Source organism: Heterodontus francisci, chromosome 10, assembly GCF_036365525.1.
Source record: "Heterodontus francisci isolate sHetFra1 chromosome 10, sHetFra1.hap1, whole genome shotgun sequence".
Classification (NCBI taxonomy): domain Eukaryota; kingdom Metazoa; phylum Chordata; class Chondrichthyes; order Heterodontiformes; family Heterodontidae; genus Heterodontus; species Heterodontus francisci.
This window is the reverse complement of record NC_090380.1, coordinates 94,030,995-94,055,757: the sequence shown is the minus strand read 5'-3', so window position 1 is coordinate 94,055,757 and position 24,763 is coordinate 94,030,995. Positions and strand designations below refer to the sequence as shown.

At 43.0% G+C, this 24,763-nt stretch overlaps 1 protein-coding gene across 5 annotated transcripts in view; it reads right to left on the bottom strand.

Moving 5' to 3' along the window:
• Positions 1-24,763, bottom strand: part of eva1c (eva-1 homolog C (C. elegans)) — a 169,548-nt gene that overhangs the window by 80,155 nt on the left and 64,630 nt on the right. For 4 of the 5 annotated variants that reach the window (XM_068041065.1, XM_068041068.1, XM_068041064.1 and 1 more), the window contains 3 exons: positions 11,907-12,112; positions 6,091-6,214; positions 221-370 (listed from right to left, as the gene is read on the bottom strand). In XM_068041065.1, the coding sequence (XP_067897166.1) occupies positions 221-370; positions 6,091-6,214; positions 11,907-12,112 (480 nt within the window). The remainder of the gene's footprint in view (positions 1-220; positions 371-6,090; positions 6,215-11,906; positions 12,113-24,763) is intronic. The other variant, XM_068041069.1, reaches the window with a different exon arrangement.

Genomic DNA, 24,763 nt, shown 5'->3' with positions numbered 1-24,763 from the left:
CACCTTAGCTTTATAAAATTCACCTTTAATTTTGATTTAATCCATCACTTTCAGTGAAAATAGAATTTTAAGGTTTAATATTCCCACTTACAAAAACACTGTCCTCAGTCTTCACCAATTTTCCAGTGTGCAGCCATTAAGAGCCAACCTGCCACATTTTGTTCAATGAATGTTTGGCTAAACGTTTGTTAAATATAGTTGGTAACACTGTATAACTTACCTATATCAGGCAGTTTAAGGTTTGAAGGGCAAGCTTTATTTCCATTCATCATTCTACCATATGTTGCAGAATAGATGTTAATCAATGTGGAGTTTTTACAGCGAAGTTTAAGTTCCTTGCCTTCACAGGCTACTTTGCTTTTGTACTCATCTGTGAGAAAAGGCACAATGCTAAATTATTGCAGTATGTCTGACTGACTGCAACAAATGCAATTTTTGTTTATAAAATAAAACTCTTGATTCTATTTTATACACAAATTACATTTAAAGTTTGTAGCTTCTCTTTTCATCTACACAGTAACAAATATCGAAGTGGATCTTTTCATTAACTTAGCAATAATCATTAACTGCTTCTGTGCTGTCTTTTTCACCATATGATAAAGTCTGTTGCTTTGTGAAATACACAGATTTCATAGGTTGAAAATGGATGAAAAATGCCATTCATCTTATCCTAACTCATCAATCAAGATATACCTTAATGCCCCCTCCCTCAACATCATATCATCCAATTGCTTCTTTAATGCTTTCAGGGTTTTTGCTTCATTACCATACCTAAAAGTCTAGGCTATGAGTTGATCAATCTTTGTGTGAAGAACATTCTGAAATCAATCCTAAATTTTCTTTTCACAAGTTGAGATCTGTGGTCCCTCGTCCTACTGTCACAATTAGTTTGAAGTAATTTCTGGAATTACCTTTTTCTATAATGATTGTTATCTTACATGTACAACTATAAGTTTGGTTATAGAATCATACAGCACAGAAGGAGGCTATTCGGCCCATCTTGTCGGTGCCAGCTCTCTGTAAGAGCAACTCAGATAGTCCCACTCCCCCGCCTTTTCCCTATAGCCCTGCAAATTTTCTCTCTTCAGATAATTATCCAATTCCCTTTTGAAATCTACACTTGAATCTCCTTCCACCATACTCTCAGGAGGTGCATTCCAGATCCTAACCACTTGCTTTTCCTCATGTCGCCTTTGGTTCTTTTGCCATTCATCTTAAATTGATATCCTCTGGTTCTTGACCCTTCCGCCTACGGGAACAATTTCTTTCTATCTACTCTGTCCTGACCCCTCATGATTTTGAACACCTCTATCAAATCTCCTCTTAAGCTTCTCTTCTCCAATCTATTCATATAACTGAAGTATCTCATCCCTGGAACCATTCTAGTAAATATTTTCTTGCCCTCTCTAATGCTTTCACTGTCTTCCTAAAGTGTGGTGCCCAGAATTGGACACAATACTACATTTGAGCCAAACCAATGTTTTATACAGGTTTATCATAACTGCCTTGCTTTTGTACTCTATGCCTCATTTATAAAGCCCAGGAACCCATATGCTTTATTAACTACTTTCTCAACTTGCTCAACCACCTTCAATGATTTGTCCACATGTACTCCCAGGTCCCTCCTCTCCTGCACCCATTTTAGAACTGCAATCTTTATTTTATATTGCCTCTCCTCGTTCTTCCTGCCAAAGTGCATCACTTCACAATTCTCTGCATTAAATTTCATCATAACATGCCTGCCTATTCCACCAGCCGGTCTGCCTATGCCCTCTTCACAATTTAGAATACTTCCAAGTTTTGTGTTGTTCTTCTTTAGGGTAGAAAGGCCCTAGAACACAATACATTTTACCATGGCTTCCTCTGATTTGTACTGTATTCTTTTTCTACAGGCAAGCATTCTAGATGGTTTGTCGATCACTACCCTGCACTGGTTGGAGATGTTGAGTGTCAAGTCTAGCAAGGCCCTTGGATCTGTTTCAATTTAATTACCTGAGCATTCATGGAGTAATTACATCACCTATTTGTCTTCCTACATGCAGTCTGTCGAACGTGTCATTAAATTTAATTTATAGTTGTCCTTCTCAGTTACATATTTTGACATAAGAACATAAGAATTTGGAAAAGGAGTAGGCCACTCGAGCCTGCTCTGCCATTCAATAAGATCATGGCTGATCTGATTGTAACCTCAACTCCACATTCCTGACTACCCCCAATAACCTTTCACCCCCTTGCTTATTAGGAATCTATCTACCTCTGCCTTAAAAATATTCAAATACTCTGCTTCTACCGCCTTTTGAGGAAGAGAGTTCCAAAGACTCACAACCCTTTGAGAGAAAAAATGTTTTCCTCATCTCTGTCTTAAATGGGTGACCCCTTATTTTTAAACAGTGACCCCTAGTTCTAGATTCTCCCACGAGGCAACATCCTTTCCACATCCACCCTGTCAAGACCCCTCAGAATCTTATATGTTTCAATCAAGTCGCCTCTTACTCTCCTAAACTCCAGCGGATACAAGCCTAGCCTGTCCAACTTCCTCATAATACAACGTGCCCATTCCAGGTATTAGTCTAGTAAACCTTCTCTGAGCTGCTTCCAATTAATTTACAGCCTTCTTTAATTAAAACAACCAATGCTGTACACGCAACTCCAGATGTGGTCTCACCAATGTCCTGTATAGCTGAAGCAAAACCTCCCTATTTTTGTATTCAATTCCACTCGCAATAAATGATAACATTCTATTAGCTTTCCTAATTACTTGCTGCACCTGCATACCAACCTTTTGCGATTTACGCACTAGGACACCCAGATCCCTCTGCATCTCAGAGCTCTGCAATCTCTCACCATTTAGATAATATGCTTCTTTTTTATTCTTCCAGCCAAGGTGGACAATTTCATATTTTCCCACATTATACTTCATTTGCCAGATTTTTGCTCACTCACTTAACCTTTCTATATCCCTTTGTAGCCTCATGATGTCCTCTTCACAACTTACTTTCCTACCTATCTTTGTGTCATTAGCAAGTTTAGCAACCATACCTTCGGTCCCTTCATCCAAGTCATTTATATAAATTGTAAAAAACTGAGGCCCCAGCACAGATCCCTGTGGCACACCACTTGTTACATCTTGCCAACCAGAAAATGACCCATTTATGCCTACTCTGTTTCCTGTTAGCTAACCAATCTTCTATCCATGCCAGTATGTTACCCCCTGTACCATGAGCTTTTATTTTCCACAATAACCTTTGATGTGGCACCTTATGAAATGCCTTCTGGAAATCTAAGTACTTAGTTTCCTGCTTTCTGTCTCCCTCCCTTTTTGAATAAAGGCTATTTTCCAATCCAATGGAATCTTCCCCAAATCTACAGAATTTTGGAAAATTAAAACCAACACACCGACTATCTCACTAACCACTTCTTTTAAGACCCTAGGATGAAGTCCATCAGGAACCGAGGACTTGTCAGCCTGCAGTTCCAACAATTTGCTCACTACTACTTCCCTGGTCATTGTAAATTTTCATGAGTTCCTCCCTCCCTTCCATTTCCTTATTTACAGATATTTCTGGGATGTCAAATTCATTTCCTAGTTCCTGAGCTGTCTCTTCTATCATCTGCAATTTTCATTGAATTTCTCAATCTAAGTTGTTGAACGACTAGAAACTTGGAGAAGTCGCAACACCAATCACTCGAACACCAAAGAACAAAGAAAATTACAGCACAGGAACAGGCCCTTCGGCCCTCCAAGCCTACGCCAATCCAAATCCTCTATCTTCCCATCCCAATAGGACTCCTCCAATCAGCTTTCTACCCTTTAATCAAGTTCTTAGCTATTTTTAGAATTTTATCCAGAAAATCTATTACTTGGAACTTAACTTGCAGTCTTTCATGTGGAACTTTTGTGAATGCTTTTTGAAACTTTAGGTGTATTACATTGCAGAGCTTTCTATAGTCCATATTGTCACTTCCTCAAAATAGTATTGATTAAGGAGAATATCTCAGTGCTGGAGAACAAGCATATCTTAGAGGGGGTCAAGGACAGGATCTATTTGGTTAAATCTAAGAAACAATAAAGGTATCATTACATTGCTGGGTGTATTCTGTAGGCCAGCAACTAATCAGAAAGATTTAGAGGAACAAATTTGCAAGGAAATTACAGAGTGCAAGAATTCTAGAGTAGTTATAATGGGGGACTTTAATTATGTTAAAATAGACTGGGATAGTAATAGTGCAAAGGGCACAGTGAAGCAAGAGTTTCTAGAACGTGTTCAGGAAAATTTTCTAGATTAGTATGTTCCCAGTCCAATGAGGAAGGAGGCATTGCTGGATCCGGTTCTGAGGAATGAGGTGGGTCAAGTTATCAAGTGTCAGTAGGGAGCTATTTAGGGGACAATTCTCTGGGCATCTGTTACTAGTGCTGGGTTCAACACCTTTAGCAAGATGGTGTCTTGTGCTAAATGTGGGCTAAACTAGAATTGCAGCTTAAGATTTCATTGTATTTGGTTAAAATTGCTCCCTTAAAGATTTTAAGAGGGTCATGCAGTTGTATAGCTATATATGGAGCTTTGTAGCACCTAAGTGTTAAATAACAAAAAGAAATAATAAGCATCCTGTAATATGGCATATTGGAAATTAACCCTGTGAAATGGTCTGTAATGGACACATGTAATCAGATAGGAAAAGAATGACTGAATTACCGACATGTTTCGCCATAGTTCCAGCTTCTCAGCAAAAAAGCCAACATAGATGCACTGGAATCAAAATCTGAAACACACATCCTGGTTATATATATGCCAGGATAATTCCACTTTGGTAAAATGCTGCTGCATCTTGATTGAGCTGGAAGTTCCTTCCACTCCAATGGCCCACCCTTGGCCCTGGCCAGTTTTGCAAATCAGAGAATCACTGCAATGAGCCTGGATTGTCTGCCATAAAGAAGTACAATATGACCTGTGGTCTGTATGACCACTCTCCTGTAGTTCTAATCCTGCCCATCATGCAATTTGTTCCAAACAAGAGGCTAATGTGACTGAATTCATAGGGCTGCTAGTCACTGAAAAATGTAGATCAAAGGATATGAAAAACACTGTGGATTAGCACACTGCACCTTTACCTCTTGGACTCAAATCTGGCCCACGTTGATTGGAGGAAAGTCTATTTCTGCTGCCCTAAGTGTTCTGTGAGTTTGAAGCACATTCAACCTAGTTTCTAATGGCCATGAACCAATAGCAAAATACTGGCACTATTTGGCAATCTCATTGAGAGAGGCCACAGGATGGCTAGTGTGCAAATTAGAAAATGTCACATTAGTGCAATCGGGGTGCTCATCTGAGGTTGGGGCTAGGGTAAAATTGTTGGGGCATGATAGAGAGTTATGCTATACTTAACGTTGGAGTACTTTATACTGACAAAGTGTGACAAAAATGGAAATATGTTCCATTTCTCAGCACTAATATTTCAGTATAAATCACAAAAAATCAATGGAAGCAAAACAACAAATTATTAACTTTCCAGTAAAATTGGTTTCATATTGATTTATTTTGCCCACTCTCAGCCGAACTGGTAGATATGCTTGCCACATTTAGGACCATGGAGGCTATCCTGGTGAAATGGAAGACTGATGCTGACTGACCAAGCTGTCTCTATTTTAGATTACTTCTCCTACCAGTTGATCTTGGATGTGACTGGTGTGGAGCCATTCAAAACGTTCCACCTTCCCACTTAGGACAGGTTATAAAATACATTCCCAATGGGAACACAGTCAGAGAAAGGGCTATAACACTGTCGGGCCAAATTGCTAACTCATGCTTCTACGGACTTCCCCTTCGTCCTCAGAATGAAATTAAATCAACAAATGAAAATAGAAATCATTGCATTGGCTCACAGCTAAATTTAAATCTGAATTAGGAAATTTGTTCATAGACAAAATTAACAAATAATTACAAATTAGCTATGAATAAGACAAGTTTTAGTTATCATTATTACATAAACCATATAAAATGCATCTCCCTAATTATACAATTTCCACTTTTCACTCTGTAATTTGAACTGAAAGGTTGAACCAGAAAATGTGCATGTGAAAGTATTACTTACTAGGTTTGCATTTGTAGGAGACAAGGAGGTATTTGCTGGTGCCTGGACAAGGGTCAAGTCCAAAAACACGTCTATTGACTGGGAGCTGGCAGGACTGCTGGTCCTGGCATTCATCCAGTATTTTCTGGCAAGAATGAAAGCAAGAAGACATGGTTTAGGAATAAAAGGAATTATCTGCAAGCACAGACCCATGAATTACTTTTAGATTGAAAATATGATCTAAATAGCTTTCACCATATAAAAGCATTAAGTACTTCATTAAAATTTATTATAAACAAAGTGCAATAGTCTCAAAAGCTTAGCATGTTAAAGTGAAAGTTACACAATATACCAATGGTTCTATTTTAGCAACAAAGATTAAGATGATTAAACATCACTTTGATTGAGACCAGCTTTTTGATGTATACGTTAACATTTCTGTGGTGTTTGCAACTTATTTCATTCATCAAGTTCAGGTACAAAAAAGTACCTCAGTTTAAGAACAGATGTATATCTGCAACACCAGAACATGCCTGTAATGTTGCCAATTGGTCTATGCTGATTGTGACTCCATTGATTATTTAGAGCACTCCAAAATCACGTATGGCAGCCACTTTTTTAGTTTAACTTTAATTTTTAGTTTTCTATTTAAAAAATATTCTCCCACATGGCTAGGTCCTGATCTGCAATGTTCCAAATCTCCCTTTTCTTCCAAGAATGTTTAGAATCTGAGTCTATATTGTATCTCTATTTGACCCAGTCACTATCCTGTTCAAAACAACCCCAATCTGGATTCACTGTTCAAATCTACCCTAGCCCCCCTGCCCTGTCCAAGCTGCCATTACTGTCCTTATCCTTACTAGTATGTAGCCTCTCTCGTCAACATAACCTAACATCCTCTCAACTCCGTAACCCTGAATGGCATGCAATGTAGTTGCCAGCTCCCCATTGCTGTTTCCTGGCCAACAGCCACTGGTCCAAGTTAATTTTTCCTGTCTTGCCAATTCCTGTTCTTCTCAGTGCCCAGGAACATGACGCTGGTGGTATACAAATTTCTACTATACTTCACTTGACAGTTGCATTCCTCCCCCAACTTGGGCATGGGAAAAGCATAAAATGTAGCTAATGACGAAAGGTGAGATCAGATGTCTCTTACATAAACAAGAAAAAACTTTTATCCAGAAAAAAAACTATGTGTAAGCATGATTGTGGTTGTGAGTGAGAACTGAACATTTTGTGTATGTCTCTTTATGCATGTGCACATGCATGCAAAGGAGAAAAGAGAGGACTGGATTTTGTGTAGGAGGTAGGGCTCCAAGCACCAGGCCGAAAAGGCAGTGGTGGGGGGGAACCCTGCCTCTGCATTTTTGCGGTCACCCTGGAGCAATCCTCTGGTGTTTTTCAATTAAAGATTCACGAGCCGGGATCCCCATCCTTTTAAAGTCCCGCCTCCATGTACTGCCACCCAATCAGAGGGCTAGCAGCTCAGCAGTATCGGCCGTGCCACCAGGAGCAGTGGCCACTGCCAGTACTGCAGAGGGCTCAGACCCAGGCCTAGAGCTGGAACAGAGGCAGGTGATGCAGGGTCACTGGGGACAGTCTGAAAGGCCCTGGCAAGGGGTGGGTGGGGGGGTGGGGGGGGTGGTGGTGGTGGTGGGAGGGTGGTCTTGACGTCCGGGGCAGGAGGGCTCCAGGGGTGGTAAAGTTGTTCCTGGTGGGGGGGAGGGTCCTCCATGGGCCACAAATTGCCCACGGAGAAGGCCCTCCCCCTCAAGGCCACACGGAGGGCGCCTCATGTTGCAAGGCATATTCCTCACACAGCGGAGGCACCCCCCCCCCCCCACCCCACCACTGGAAAATCACTTGGCGACGGGAAGGTGACGGGCCATCTGCCCCGCTGCGATATTCCGTGATACCCCCCCAACTCCCCACCGCCACCTTCCCTGCCTCAGGTGGGCCCATAAACCCCCGGCCTGTGAGTGTACATGAGTTTGTGGGTTCTGAAGCCCACTCCTTCCTGACTTACACCCTCAAATTTTTTTTTTTCACCTAGTGAGAAATGGTATAATATCTGCAACTACCTTGAGACCTGAGCCCTGAATCTGTAAGGTGTAATGCACCTTTTTATTCCATGCACTATTTATCTTGCCATACCGCAACATAATTTTGAAGTTCTCTACCAGGTCGCACATCAACCTTCTCAGCTTTAATAAAAAATAGTCCTAATTTCTCAAGTTTGTTTTCATAACTGGAATCCATTATCCCTGGTAACATCCTCGTGAATCTATACTGCAAGTCAGCTGCTTTTGAGATAAACTAGATACAATAAACAGGCTGTTGTTCAATCAAGGGCAGAAGGACACTATTACAACTGTTCAAATTTACAGTAAAATATACAAGATATACAGATTTTGGTTACAATAACTTATTTGCCATCCTTACATTATGCAATTAGGTCCACCAGTTGAATTAATAAAATGTCTCAGGCACTTTAAAGTGTTGGAATTGATTTTTTTTTAAGTTATTATACTCCAGACAACTACCATAGGCAAAAGAGATTGGCAATTGGTAATAACATGACATCACAAAAAGCAGTGCAGTGCAAAAATAGGTAATTGGAAACTGTGGGCTGAATTTTCCCAGCCCAATGGAGGCAGGCTAGGAGGCAGGAGGGCTGGCAATGGACATAAATTGGTTGGTCTGGAGTACAATCTTACAGATTGTGAGTAAACATTTTGTAAATGAATAATACATACAGTAACAACTGTTCAACTTTTTGCAGAAAAGCTTTTTGTTAATAATTATCTGGTAAGCGCTGAATTGGAATCAACAGTGATAGACTGAGATACAGACATAAGTGAATTCAAGAGAATCACTTCATTGGAAGAACTGAAGGGCACTCTTTATTTGTAATTGTGTTTATCTAATTTTGTCACTAGCTTTCGTGAATAAATGACATTCTGTCCATGAGATGCTGTTGTTTCTGTATTTTAGAACTCAGGACCTAGTTTAACAGTCTGTCAAGATGAATAAACTAGTCTTGGCTACCTACCGATAATGTCTCTGTCCTTTCCTGTCCCACTCGGCTTTTCTGTTTTACATGACTCTTCTGAAGTATTATCTCCTCTATCCTATAAAATTCTCCTGATTTGGAGATCACTGCCCTTTTGTTGGTTGCCCTGTCTTCCGACACATATTACAAGCAGGTAGAGAAGTTACACAAATATTGACCATCACGGGTTAAATTGTCTTGTGACAACAGCAGTGTGAGAAATGGTCCGTCTTCCTATTGCTGATTTTCTACTGCCTTACCTCAACAACCATAATAACAATCCTCTCCTTGAGATTTATGTTTTATTGGATGAATTTGCACTCCTGATACTGTGTGAATCCACAGAGGTCATCCGATAAGGTCCATCTACCATCCCGTGACATGGCGCAACTAGCTCTATTCTGTCAACAAAAGTAATCTGCATTGGTTTTACATACTATTTTGCTTGCTAGCTAGCAAATACAGTTGTGCTGCTCTCCATTGATGTTTCTATGCTTAGTTACTTTATTTATAGGGAGAAATATGTTTTAAATTGGACTGTGTTTTGATGGCATTAGATTGGCTATGCACTTTATATACAGATTAATTGCCCCCATGTCTGTGGCTGAGCCAATAATTTTGTCAGTTGTCCGCGGTGTAACATGTTGGTGCTGATCCCTGTTCACACCGCCATCACACATTGCCAGCCGTGGGAAAAGTGGCGGCACGGCCTCTCCCCTGGCGGACAATTAAGCCACTTAAGTGGTCAATTAAGGGCCATTTCCTGTTTCTGCCAGCATTTTGCCTGCATTAGAAGGGCCCTCCACTGTTTGGGGAGACCGCCAGGTAAACCCTCGGGGTCTCCCAGCAGGTTCCGGGTGGGGGTGAGGGGGGACAGCCCAACTTTATAGGAACCCCACAGCCCATGGAGGGACTCCCAGTGGCAGTGGGCTGTCCCTGGGGCAATGGCACTGCCAGTGCACCACGATACCCCCCACCGATCGCTGGGGTCTGCCTGCCCGGCCCTGGCGTCCCCCAACCCAACTCACCTGTCTTCGTGGGTGTCCCGCCATTGAGGCACCCTGTCCCTGAGGCTGACAAGCTGCCAGCCCTCGGACGGGGCCGCCAGCTCTTGGGAACGGGCTGTTGTCCTTAATAGGACAGTGGAAAAATTCACCCCTAAATTGTGAAGAGTTAGTCCATGGGTCAACCTGTGCAAACCACTGTAAAAGCACATGATTTGAAGGTCAAAACAAAAGTTTTGTTGATTTTTATTTGTTCATAGGATGTGAGCGTCGCTGGCAAGGCTAGCATTTATTGCACAACCCTAATTGCCCTCAAGAACGTGGTGGTGAGCCACTGCCCTGAACCGCTGCAGTCCATGTGGAGTAGGCCTGTTAGGAAAGGAGTCCCAGAGTTTGGACCCACCACCAGTGAAGCAACAGCAATATAGTTTCAGATCAGGACATTGAGTAGCTTGGAGAAGAACCTTGAGGTGGTGGTGTTTCCAAGTATCTGCTGCCCTAGTCCTTCTAGATGGTAAAGGTTGTGTGCTTTGTGTGCTTGGAAAGTGCTGTCGAAGGAGGCTTGCCAAGTTGCTGCAGTGCATCTTGTACATGGCACTCACTAATCCACTGTGCACTGGTGGTGAAGGTAATGCATGTTTAATGTGGTGGATAGGGTGCCGATCAAGCATATTGCTTTGTCATGGATGGTGTCGAGCTTCTTGAGTGTTGTTGGCGTTACACTCATCCAGGCAAGTGGAGAGTATTCCATCACACTCCTGACTTGTGCCTTGTAGATGGTGAACAGGCTTTGGGGAGTCAGGAGGTGAGTTACTCGCCACAGAATTCCCAGCCTCTGACCAGCTCATGTAGCCACAGTATTTATATAGCTGGTCCAATTAAGTTTCTAGTAAATGGTAACCCCAGGATGTTAATGGTAGTGGATTCAGTGATGGTAATGCCATTGAAGGTCAAGGGGAGATGGTTAGATTCTCTCTTATTGGAGATAGTTATTGCCTGGCACTTGTGTGGTGAGAATGTTACTTGCCACTTATCAGCCCGAGCCTGAATATTGTCCAGGTCTTGCTGCATATGGACATGGACTGCTTCAGTATCTGAGGAGTCATGAATAGTGCTGAAAACTGTGGAATCATCACAAACATCTGCACTTATGACCTTATGATGGAGGGAAGGCCATTAATGAAGCAGTTGAAGATGGTTGGGTCTAGGACACTACCGTAAGGAACTCCAGCAGCGACATACTGGGGCTGAGATGTGGCCTCCAACAACCACAGGCATGTTACTTAATGCTAGGTATGACTCCAACCAGTGGAGAGTTTTCCCCTGATTCTCATTGACTTCAATTTTGCCAGGGCTCCTTGATGTCACATTCTGTCAAATGCTGCCTTTACGTCAAGGGCAGTCATTCTTACCTCACCTCTGGAATTCAGCTCTTTTGTCCAGGTTTGGACCAGGACTATAATGAGGTCTGGAGTCGAATACTCTTGGCAGAACCCAAACTGAGCATCAGTGAGTAAGTTATTGCTGTGTAAGTGCCACTTGATAGCACTGTCAATGAAACCTTTTTTAAAAATTAAGAAAGCCTTATAACTCCCATACAAATTTTGATGGCTTGTCCTGACTTCAGTTGAAACTCACTGATTCTAAAAAGACATGATTCAAGAATACTGTGATCTTAAAAGATGACAATCATTAACATAATGTTAGCATACAATTGTCACTCTTATTTTTATGTATCATTGTTGGGACAGTAACACATATTTAATAAATCCTTGCCATACCTGTAAAGTGGTTGGTGCTGTGCAGTTTAGATTTTCTTCCACTGTGTTTCTGGGATCTAAACCAGGGCACAAAAGGGAACTTGGCACTTTGCGTCCATAAAACGCTGACTGTATGCTTATCGTCGTATCTCGAGGACAATGTAGGTTTAGGTGGCCACCATCACAAGCTTGCTCTGTATGGCGACGCAAAACTTTGGATAAGTAATCTATAGGAACAAAAAAAGAATAATATTGAGCATTTGAAAAAATGCTATAAGCAGGAGGGGGATTTTTAAACTTTATGACCCGTCAGCAGTGGGGAGGTTGGGGTTGGGGTGCTGAGGTAGCGTGCAAGAAACCCAGAAATCAGGCTTAACCCACAGTGTGTGTGTGACAGGTTCCCTACACAGTCATCGGCCTAATTGGCAGGCTTGGTTTCCTGTAGGGGAGGGAACACTGGAGGAGAGGCCACAGGGCCAGCCGGGAACGGCTGAGCCCCATCTGGTAGGGGGTGGGGGTGGAAGTGAGAGATTCAATCCTAGTGGGAGGAGCCGATCCTGGGATTGAGGTGGGGGTGGGGGGGAGATCCACCCCAATTTGAAGGGGTTGGAGTAGGTGGATGTCAGAGGTGGCTGGAAGCTTCGGGTGAGGATTGGAGGCCCTGGCGGGATGGTGGTGTGGAAATTGGAAGCCTGGTGAGGATAGTGGGGGGGGGGGGGGGGGGGATGTTGGTGAAGTGGAAATTGGAGGCCTGGTGAGCAAGTCAGGGGGGAGTTTGGAAGTGTTGGGGAGTGGAGAGTCCAATCACATGGGTTGGCGCTTACTTCCTGGATCCAAATGCCCTTGCTTCCCTGTAGCTGCCCAGCCATCCATGGTTAAATTCAAAATGCTGCTTAAAAATGAGGCACACAGTAATTAAGATGCTATCTCGCTTCATGGCTGCCTAACTTCCATCCCATCTCTCTTCAAATCGGGAGTGGGGCTGAGGGGTGTGGCTAGAGATGGGTTAGAGTTGGGATTCAGCTTTTTAAACACTTTTAACATCCCTCCTGGCCCAAACCTGCACATTTTTTGATAAGATTCCTCCCATCTCACACAAAAAGCAAAAGCAGCACATTTTAACTAAATAATATTAGCTTTGACATAATTTAACGATCATAACACTAATAAATAGACCACATAATAGCAAAACAATTAGTTTATGTTTGGTTTCATATACAGCTGAATAGTATATTAACAATCTTTTGTTTAGCAATAATTTAACTGACAAACTAATAGTGAGAATGTTAGTAAAGCAGTCAGATACTGAGATACCCATTTACACTATGTCTTTTCATCCATTTCATTAATTCACCCATTCATCAATATTATCGTGGCAAAATCAAGTCTTGTATTTAGCCCAAGGCTAAGAGCCAGATATTCTTTGGTTACAATAAATCCTTGGCAATCACAATGAAAACTGACTTTAATTAGTGTTAAGGCATGAGAATAAATAATAAATCATCTCAGTTCTTCACAGTAAGCAAGTTGCAAAAACTGTTTACTACAAGATGCAGAGAAAAGACTACCACAGTACAAGGTAGAACCTGCAACATTACACGCCGACATTTTCTCATTACATCTGGGACAAATAGGGTCCACTCTCTCACCATCGTTAGTAGTAAACCTTCCAAAACAAATAATTTTTTGGAAGAAACAGTGAGATGAGGCAATATGAACTCAATGGTACTATCTTAAAGCGGATGCAGGAACAGAGAGACCTGAGGATGCACATACACATATCGTTGAACGTGGCAGGGCAAGTTGGTAAGGCTGTTAAAAAATCATACTGTAACCTGAGATTTATAAATAGAGGAGAGGAGTAAAAAAAGCAGGAAAGTTTTGATAAAGCTTCACAAATCACTGGTTAGGCCTCAGCTGATCTACTGGGGGGAATTTTAACCGGCCAGCGTGGGAGGGGGTCAGTGTGTGGAGAAGGTTAAAACATCAAAAAGTGCTGGCGTGTCGGGAAGCCAGCAGAATCCCACCGACTTCTGCATTTAACTCAAGTGCATTCGTGGGTGTGCGGGAAATTCCCACAGGACAGACGGGTGTGCTATTAACATATGTTAAAAGCCAATTGACCGCATCTTTAACCATGGATTCTGGCTTTAACTGCCAGTGTAAATATTTCCCAGACTTCCTGGAATTCGCCAGGCTGAACAAGACGAGAGGACAGCAGAGATTGACAGGACTAAGCACTTGGCAGGATGGAAAGCCTGCGCTTACTGAGTTATGACAGCTGCTTCTTTGCCTAGGTGAAAGGCTTTTGCTTACAGGAAGTTATCTTTTATTCCTTTGTGGTGCTACCCCCATGGCTTCAGCAGAGCTAGAGCATGTTGCCTGTTTTCCTGCTCTGACTGCTCAGATGCACTTGGAGGACGTGCTCTGGGCTTTGGACACTGTGAGGGCTCCGCCAAAGAGTGCCCCACCTGCACCTTGCTGCAGCAGACTCGGCCATTGGCACAGGAGGCAGCTTGTGGGGCTCTGACTGGGGGCAGGCGTGAGATGTAAGGTGTGGGGTGGGGGGGGGAGGAGTGGGAGGGCTTTGAGCAGAGTCCCCTCTTCCATGTGCTCTTTCTCTATCTTCCCTCTCATGGCCTCCTAGCCTCAAAGAAATTCAATAAATTACATTGGCAAGACCTTTCATGAACCATATTGGCTATCATTTATGATTTTATTTCTATCTAGATGCTCCAGGATCTCATCTTTAAAAAAGATTTCCATAATTTCACCTATACTGAACATAAAACTCAATAATGTGCAGTTTCCTGGGTTATTTTTGCTACCTTTTTTAAAAATATAGGAGTAACATTTATCTTTCTCCCATTTCCAGGCATTTCTCCAATATTCAGTGACCTCTGAAAAATTTGTCAGAGTTCCTGTAATTTCCTCCCTTCGTTCCGTATGGCTTCTCAGATGCATCTTATCTGGTCCAAGACTTCCTTACTTTACATTTCCCCAGCTGTTCATAAACCATGCTGGTAGTAATGTGAATAGTGTCACAACTTTCTTCTGCAACACCTTCTCGTTCCCTTTTCAGATCAAATTAAGTTACTTGACTACCACTTGGTAAAAGCTGAGGCAAGAAGCATATTTCCCACTTTTCAGCCCATGTAGCACCATGGCTATCTGTGCCCGCAGCTCACCTAATTCCACTTTCAGTGACCCCACTCCTTGCCTCGTTTTTCTTGCCCCTTTTGACAACTAATCAACTTTTTGTTATTAACCTTCACTTCTCTTGCCATACTCATAATGGCATAATCGGTTTTCACTCCATTTTCCGAAGTTTCCACACCTCTTCTGCTGAAGTCACCATGGATAATCAGAAGAATATTTATGCCGTTTTTCCAGGACTTTCGCAGTTCTTCCACCAAAGTTACAGCAGATGAGCAGGAAAACTCTCACCGAAATTCACCCCAAGAGTATTTAAGAAAATTTTGGCCTATGTACAACGCAGCAATTATTTGGGCGGCACAGTGGTGCAGTGGATAGTACCGCAGCCTCACAGCTCCAGTGACCTGGGTTTGGTTCTGGGTACTACCTGTGCAGAGTTTGCAAGTTCTCCCTGTGACTGTGTGGGTTTCCGTCGGGTGCTCCGGTTTCATCCCACAGCCAAAGACTTGCAGGTTGATAGGTAAATTGGCCATTATAAATTGCCCCTAGTGTAGGTAGGTGGTAGGAGAATGGTGGGTATGCAGTAGGGAATGTAAGATTAGTCTAAATGGGTGGTTGTTGGTCAGCACAGATTTGAAGGGCCTGTTTCAGTGCTGTATCTCTCTATGATTTGCAAGTTAATAATTTTCATCTGCTAATTCTTGTCTGGTCAGCCGTTGGGTGGCTACCTTTGCAGCCTAATAATTTGGTCACCTTGCAGTATCAGGCTACTGTATATTTGGAAGCTATATTATGAAAATCTCAAGTGGGAAAAAAATAGTAAATAACAAAGCTCAGTACGATCAATCAAACAGTGATTACAGCATTTGAAATAACAGTTGTTAAGTTCTAGAGGAATCTCATTCCGAAGCCTGGAAAGTGCCTAATGATGACAGTTTAGAAACTTCTCTCCAAGACTAAAAGCATATATCCCGATCTTGCCAGTGAACAGATATATACTGGCTCAACTTAGAATGCTCACATCACGTACAAGGAATCCATGGCATTTCATTTCAGATAACAGTCTCCAGGATGTTTCCACGCAAGGCTCCTTTAAAAAATACATGTTCCACTGCTTTGCTATGCTGGTCTTTCATGCTTATTTACCTCCACATAAGAATAATGCATTGATAAAACTGGAATAGTATGAAAGTCTAACATTTGCAGTTCTACAAAGTCAGGTGAACTATGTCTGATGAAAAATCATGAATAGTGCGCAGGTTCAAACAAACAGTTCTCATCTGTCTGGAACCACTAGAAGTACATTCTTACTGAAGCATATATCTCATAATGATATTACAATGGATCATGATCAAAGGAAGTTAAGAAAGGTGATATCTGATAAAGGTATCTACAGGCTCTGCTGCTTGATATAGAATCATAGAACAGTTACAGCAGAAAAGGAGGCCGTTCAGCCTGTCATGTCCATTCTGGCTGTCTGCAAGAGCAACACAGCCAGTCCCACTTCCCTGCTTTTTCCTTGTAGCCCTGCAAATTATTTATACAATGATAATTATCCAATTCCCTTTTGAAAGCCACAACTGAATCTGCCTCCACCACACCGTTAGGAAGTGCATTCCAGATCCTAACCATTCGCTGCATAAAAGCGTTTTCCCTCATGTCGCCTTTGGTTCTTTTGCTGTTCACCTTAAATTGATGTCCTCCGGTTCACGACACTTCTGCCAAATGGGAACAGTTTCTCCCCAAATACTCTGTCTAGACCCCTCATGATTTTGAACAAATCTATCAAATCTCCTCTCAACCTGGGCGGCGCAGTGGTCAGCACCGCAGCCTCACAGCTCCAGTGACCCGGGTTCAATTCTGGGTGCTGCCTGTTTGGAGTTTGCAAGTTCTCCCTGTGTCTGCGTGGGTTTTCGCCGGGTACTCTGGTTTCCTCCCACCACCAAAAGACTTGCAGGTTGATAGGTAAATTGGCCATTATAAATTGCCCCTAGTATAGGTAGGGGAATATAGGGACAGGTGGGGATGTGGTAGGAATATGGGATTAGTGTAGGATTAGTATAAATGGGTGGTTGATGGTCGGCACAGACTCAGTGGGCCGAAGGGCCTGTTTCAGTGCTGTATCTCAAAATAAAAAAACCTTTTCTTCTCCATAGTGTCATACAGCAGCACAGAAACAGGCCCTTCATCCCATCGTGTCCATGCCGGCCATCAAGCACCTACCTATTCTAATCCCATTTTCCAGCACTTGGCCCATAGCCTTGTATGCCAAGGCGTTTCAAGTGCTCATCTAAATACTTCTTACATGTTGTGAGGGTACCTGCCTCTACCATTCCTTCAGGCAGTGTGTTCCAGATTCCAACCACCCTCTGGGTGAAAATATTTTTTCCTCAAATCCCCTCTAAACCTCCTGTCCCTTACCTTAAATCTATGCCCCCTGGTTATTGACACCTCCACTAAGGGAAAATGTTTCTTCCTATCTATTCTATCTATGCCCCTTATAATTTTGTATACCTCAATCAGATCCCCCCGCAGCCTTCTCTGCTCTAAGGAAAACAACCCTAGCCTATCCAGCCTTTCTTCATTGCTGAAATGCTCCAGCCCAGGCAACATCCTGGTGAATCTCCTCTGCATCCTCTCCAGTGCAATCACATCCTTCCTATAGTGTGGTGACCAGAACTGTAAACAGTACTCCAGCTGTGGCCTAACTAGCATTTTATACACTAGGAGAACAAACCCAATCTATCCATGTAACTGGAGTCCCTCATCCCTGCAGTCATTCTCCTAAATCTTCTCTGCACCCTCTCTAATGCCTGCACATCCTTCCTAAAGTGTGGTGCCCAGAATTGGACACAATACTCTACTTGAGGCTGAAGCAGTGTTTTATAAAAGCTCCTCATAACTTCCTTACTTTTGTACTCTATGCCTCTATTTTTAAAGCCTAGGATCCTGTAGGGCTTAAACACTGCTTTCTCAATCTGCCCTGCACCTTCAATGATCTGTGCACATGTACTCCCAGGTCCCTCTGCTCTTGAACCCCTTTTAGAATTGTACCCTTTATTTTATATTGCCTTGCCTCATTGTTCTGACCAAAGTGTATCACTTCACACTTTCTCGCATCAAATTTCATCTGACACGTGTCCGCCCATTCCACCAGCCTATCTATGACCTCTTGAAGTCTATTACTATCCTCCTCACAGTCATAATGCTTCCAAGTTTTGTGTCATCTACAAATTTTAAAATTGTGCCCTGTGCACCCAGGTCAAGGTCATGAATATAGATCGAGAAAAGCAGTGGTCCTAATAGCGACCCCTGGGGAACTCCACTTTATACATTTCTCCAGTCCGAAAAACAACCATTCACCACTATTCTGTTTCCTATCTCTCAGCCAGCTTCGTATTCATTCTGCTATTGTCTCTTTATTCCATGGGATTTACTGTTGCCGACAAGCCTGTTATGTGACACTGTATCAAAAGCCTTTGGAACTCAATGTACACTATATGAACTGCATTACCTTCACCAACCCTCTCTGTTACCACCTCATAAAACTCAAACAAGTTTGTTATTGGGAGGCGGTGGCATAGTGGTAGGGCTGGATTTTATCAGTGCGCATGCTTCGCGTCAGCCCATTGAGAGAGCAGCGGCCTTCCAACATGGAAGTGCTGCTGCACAGTCCCCACGATATTACGTGTGGGGGCTGGTTTAAATAGAGGGGGCAGAGAGGCCGCCCTCGATGACATAGAGGGGGCGGCCGCCGCGTCCCTGGCAACGGAGTCCAGTGCCGCTGCACAGGCTCAACACCATTTTTAAAGGGCTTCAAGCCCTGACAACTGATTTAAAATTTTAAAGGGACCAGCACTTTAAATGTCAATATAAACATTAAAATGAACATAAAAGTGCTACTTCCACCAGCCCCCCCCACAATAAATTTATTTCCCTCTCCCCCTCAAAAAGACATTTTTGACAGTCCTATTGTTTAAACCCCAAACTTTGTCCTCTTTGCCCTTCAACCCCTTCCCACCATTCCCACTGCCAATAAAAAAATGTTTTCCCTGCTCCTCCACGCCTCCTGCCCTGAAAATTTGATTCCTCCCCCCTTCCCACCAGGAGTTCCAAAAGGCGCACAAGTGCGTTGGGCAGCAGTAAAATCAGTGTGGGATGGCTGCTACCTGCAGGTAGGTCAATTTACATCTAATTTATGTTAATTAGCATATTTAGATGAAGGCCCCACCACAAGGCAGCGGGGGGTGAGCACCGACGTCCCTCCACCATCAGGAATATGCCACAACCCATGGCGTCGAGGGTCTAGTAAAATTCAGCTGGTAATGGCTCTGGACTAGTAATCCAGAGGCCCGGGCTAATGCTCTGGGGACATGGATTCGAATCCCACCAGGGCAGGTGGTGAAATTTGAATTCAATTAATACATTAAAAGCAGCTCTAATGGTGACAATGAAACCAGTCGATCGTTGTAAAAATCCATCTGGTTCATTAATGTCCTTTAGGGAAGGAAATCTGCTGTCCTTACCTGGTCTGGCCTACATGTGTGCTTTTGTAGTGGCTCATGAGCCTGCAACTTCAGATGTCATGCATATCAATTGTAGTCAGAGGTTGGAAATACTTTAATGCAGGGTGTAAGAGCTCGTAGAGTTGATGTTGAGGTTAATTTGAGGTTGGAAGGAAGCAGTTGATCAGCTGGAGCTTAGGTTACTCAACTTTTGTCAAGGAGCTCTGGCTGCAGGCTAATATTGTTGCTCTATCCTTGCTATTGTTGGGGTTTTTGTCATCAGATGGCAGAAGATCTTGCTGTGTAGCCTCAATTTTTTGTCTCCATTGCACAGCAAATTTTGTGCAGAGTGCAGCCAACAACCACAATCCAGGATGTTCTAAAATCTAAAACCACTAAGGCTTTCTTACATCCTAAAGTGGGCCATGGGAATTCAGCAAAAATAAATTTGCTTACTAAGCACAGCTAAATCCTTGTTAAAAGCCTATCGTTGCACAGGGAGGGAGAATATAAATGAAACTGGATACACATTTTGAATGGGCTAACAACTGTACTAAAATATTGCACTAAAAAATTTTACACAAACACATTAAATAGTGAGCTACTAGAGTATTGTGAGATATAGTTGTTTTAACTGATCTGTTTAGACACATCCCATAAGAATGATTCTTTCCTTTAGAGTAGTTTTCTGCAAACTTTCCTTTGTTTAGATATATTACTGTATAGCCCACAGAGTTATATTATGCATTCCTTTTGGTTGTACTTTCTCAGTTTAATCCATCCCACTGAAGGAAAATAACATGAAAAAGATGTGTTTTTCCATTATATCATATTACTATGATGGCTTATATAATTTGAGATATTGTTCAGAACAGACTACGTAATAGCCTGCTTTAGGCCAGCCTTCGAGAAACGAACTGCATTAATATGTCAGCTTAATTGCTGTAATGTTCTGCAACTGATACTATCTTTCCCCATTAATGTAGTTTCACAAACACTTAAATGTAATGCCTCCACTACAAAGCAACAGAGACAACTGTCACCTTCGCGATAGATTAACAAGATTAAACTGTAATTATAAAGTAAAATCTAGATAGATGCACACCTAGTCAAAGCATAATGTTATTCTGATCCAAGCAACATCTCAAATGTTCTAAATAACCAATCTCATTTTCCCTTAATTTCAAATTCAATATATGGACAATACCAAACAAAGATTTATATGAAAATGCTGAAAGTTATCATTTGTTGGCAACTTTCACCTCAGTGGGAGGGCAAAGCCCAATTATACCAGACATTGAGTGGCCTAACCAGCAGTCCTCAGAAGGTCTGATACAGGCTGCTCTGGAAAAGGCTTTTTGTATTTTCTTTTAAAGATTTTTATGAAAAACATTCCTGTTCCTCCCAGCTCCAAAAAATCTTTTGTTCTACTGCCAGCCTGTTCTCGTACCTCTCACAAACGAAGTAAGCGCAGACAGTCACACCCCTTCCAACCACACCAACAGGTCTGGTTTACTAGAGAATCAAGCCAATTTTCAGCCTTCAATGACCAGTGAGCTACAGTGGATTTCAATTTGGCATCCAAACTTGCCGATAGAATTCAGATGAGGTGCAAACCTGTATGTGTTTTGGGTCTCCCAACCATAACTTTAGGTGGATGTTGCAGATGCCCCACCCACTTCACAACCATCTTGATGCGGGGGAAAATCTCCATGTTTGATTTAACTTGACGTGTTTCAGTATTTGTTCTTGAATAATATTCAGATAACATGGGAGCAATACAAAAGGATTATTGAAATAACATTTAAATGACAATCCCGAGTTTGCTAAGAATTACAATAACAACCAATGTAAGATTACCAGTTGGACTCGCAACGTAGCTCACTTATGCTTACTAGAAGCTACATATATTCATATGCAGGGACCTGTCCTCTGCAGGAAAAAGGAACATGTTCAGGCATTCCGCCTTTTTTGAATTACACAGAAGTGTAGGGAACAATAGTTTCCTGGTGCATTCTCCATGGCAATGCCTCGACCAGAGTTAACTTGCCAACCAATCAGCATCCTTTTCTCATGCAGTATAAATTGTTGCTCCCTGTGAAATTTTGCATTCTTACCTCTGTCCTGATGAGTGCAAAACAAAACGTTTTGTCAGCACGTCTCTTTTTTTCAGCAATACTCAAGTCCTGTACTACCAAGTGACTATATATTGCATTATGACTAGAACACTATTTATGGTTTGGAACAAAATAGATCAGGCAGAGTTACATGTATTGTAGCTTCAAGATCAGAGTCTAGAACTTACTGCTGCACTTGCATACAATGTCATTTGTGAAACTTTAGAAATCTGATTTGCGTATTCAGCACTGTGGTCAAGTAGGAAAAAGAAAGAACTTGCAATATGCCAGTCAACAAGTTTTGCTTCAACTGCAGTTTAAAGAAACCATATCCTTATTTCCTTCCTGTGCAATTCTCATTATTCACAGATGGTGCCAAGATGTGAAAAAGTGAAAGACAACAATTCATCTAACTACCCTTTCCCAAAATACTAACAGAACGACAAACTGGACCACAGGCCCTCAATAACATTTCACAGCTGTCGTTTAAAAGTTCTCAGGTGAGTTCCAAGCAGGTAAAGATTACAGATATGAGCATTCTTATGTTCAAATTGTTTTGATGTGCAGAACATTGTCTACCTGCACCTTCTCTGTACATTTCTTGCTTCCAGAATGCTGCTGTTGAAACATGATTTCTGGAACTTTCACTAATCAATGCCAATTTAATTTCTGCCTTCCCTACATGGTATGGATAATGAAGATTCCCGCAGTGCTGTGTAAGGGCACACATAATGGGCTGAATCTTATCCAGCTGTTAGGTGCGGGATTGGAGACATAGGGACCGAAAAATTGGTGGGAGGGGTGGGGGTCACGCTTTCCCGGAAACCCGACATTGAGACACTAATTCCAGATTTTGTCAGTGGCGGTAAAGGTCCAAGGTGGCGTTGCCACTCTGACATGGCAGGACCGCAATTTGAATTGCTGAGCACATACTTAATGTGCATTTGCATGGACCTCACTCCGATTTTATGAAGGATATTGAATTTAATCAACGTGCATGGGGATCACATGCCTTCTGATCGCTGCCCGGTTATATGTGGCGGTACTGAGGCAAGGCCGCCATGTCAACCCAAGAAAAGCAGCCATGGGGAGCATTGGATGATTGCAGGGATGGGAACTGGGGGTGGGGGGGAGGGCGGGGGGTGGTAGCCATTGTCCGACAGAGGTGCAGCCTTCGAAGCAAGGTTGGGAGTAAGATCAGAGTCTAAATTACTGCTGCACTTGCATACAATATCATTTGTAGAAAGCTGACTCCCACATTCAGCACTCTGGTCAAGTAAGAATAAGAAAGAACTTGCATTATGCAGTCAACATGTTTTGCTTCCTGTGCAATTCTCATTATTCACAGACTGTGCCAAGACATGTGAAAAAGTGAAAGACAACAATTCATCCAACCACCCCTTCCCAGGGGTTGCAGCCTTCACGGCAAGGGTTTCTTCCTGGGGGTGGGCTCTCTGCAAGGGAGAGCGCTGAGGGACATTAGCTTGTGTTCAGAGGGGAGTGGCAAGGGGAAGGTTCCAAAGGCGAGGTCATCTCTCCAGGTACAGTGCACAGGAAGGGCAGCGCCCACCTGGCATGGGTCTCATACACCCAGTCTTTGTACAGCCCACAATGAGCAGCAGAGACTCAGAGGGAGACAGGGCCAGTTGGTGGCTGGGCAAGCTGAAGATTGACTAGGGGAGCCACAACAGTCAGCCGCAGCAAGAAGGGCCTATCGATGGCAGAAGGCGTATCGGACTCGCCTCATATAGCTCCAAATGTCCAAGCGACAGTGTCATCAAAGGCTGCAGCTCTCCAGGGATGCTGTCACTGACTTATGCACCTGTTTGTAGGATGAGCTGTGACCTATGGGCTTTTGTGGACATCAATGCCCATGGGCCTGAAGATCAATGCGGCACTCAACCTTTATGCCTTTGGATCTTTCCAGGGATCCACTGGCGACATGTGTGGCGGCTCCCAGGCAGCAGCTCACCACTGCATCAAGGAGCTAACCAATGCCTTGTTCAAGAGGGCCAGCAACTATGTGCAGTATCCTGACAGTCAGGCAGAGCGGGCCATCAGATTCAGAGCCATCACTGGATTTCCTGGAGTGCAAGGTGTCATTGACTGCACACATGTGGCCATCAAGGTTCCCACCGAGCAGCCAGTGACCTTCATCAACAGGAAGGCCTTCCATTCCATCAACGTAAAAACTGTTTTTTATTCTTTCATGGGATGTGGGCGTTGCTGGCAAGGCCAGCATTTGTTGCCCATCTCTAATTGTCCTTGACAACTGAGTGGCTTGTTCAGCCATTTCAGAGGGCAGTTAAGAGTCAACCACATTGCTGTGGGTCTGGAGTCACGTGTAGGCCAGACTAGGCAAGGACGGCAGATTTCCTTCTCAAAAGGACATTTGTGAACCAGATGGGTTTTACGACAATCGATGATAGTTTCATGGCACCATTACTGAGACTAGCTTTCAATTCCAGATTTTATTAACTAATTGAATTTTTATTACTTAATTGAATTCAAATTCCACCAGCTGCCATGGTGGGATTTGTATCTGTGTCCCCAGGGCATTAGCCTGGGCATCTGTATTACTAGTTCAGTGACATTATCACTACACCACCATCTCCCCTGGTCTGTGATCACCAAAAGCGCATCCTGAATGTGTGTGCCCACCTCCCGGGAAGCAGCCACGATGCCTACATACTTTGGCAGTCCCAGGGTCACAGCAGTTTTGGTCCCCTGCTCGCCTTCAGGGATGGATTCTCAGGGACAAGGGTTACCAATTAAAGACATGGTTACTCACGCCTGTGAGGAACCCTCACACTGCATCAGAGGAGAGGTACAATACTTATCATGGGTCCACCCGAGTGACCATTGAGCAGGCTACTGAGCTGCTGAAGATGAGATTCCAGTGCCTGGATCAATATGGCCCTGCAGTATGCCCCAGCGAGGATCTTGCTTATCGTAGTGGTCTGCTGTGATCTGCACAATCTAGCACTACAGAGGGGGGAGGCCTTACATCAAGAGGGCATGATTAAATGCCATTCCTCATCTGCCAACAACGATGTGGAGGAGGATGCCGGGAAGACAGTGTGAGATGGTGAAGTCTTTG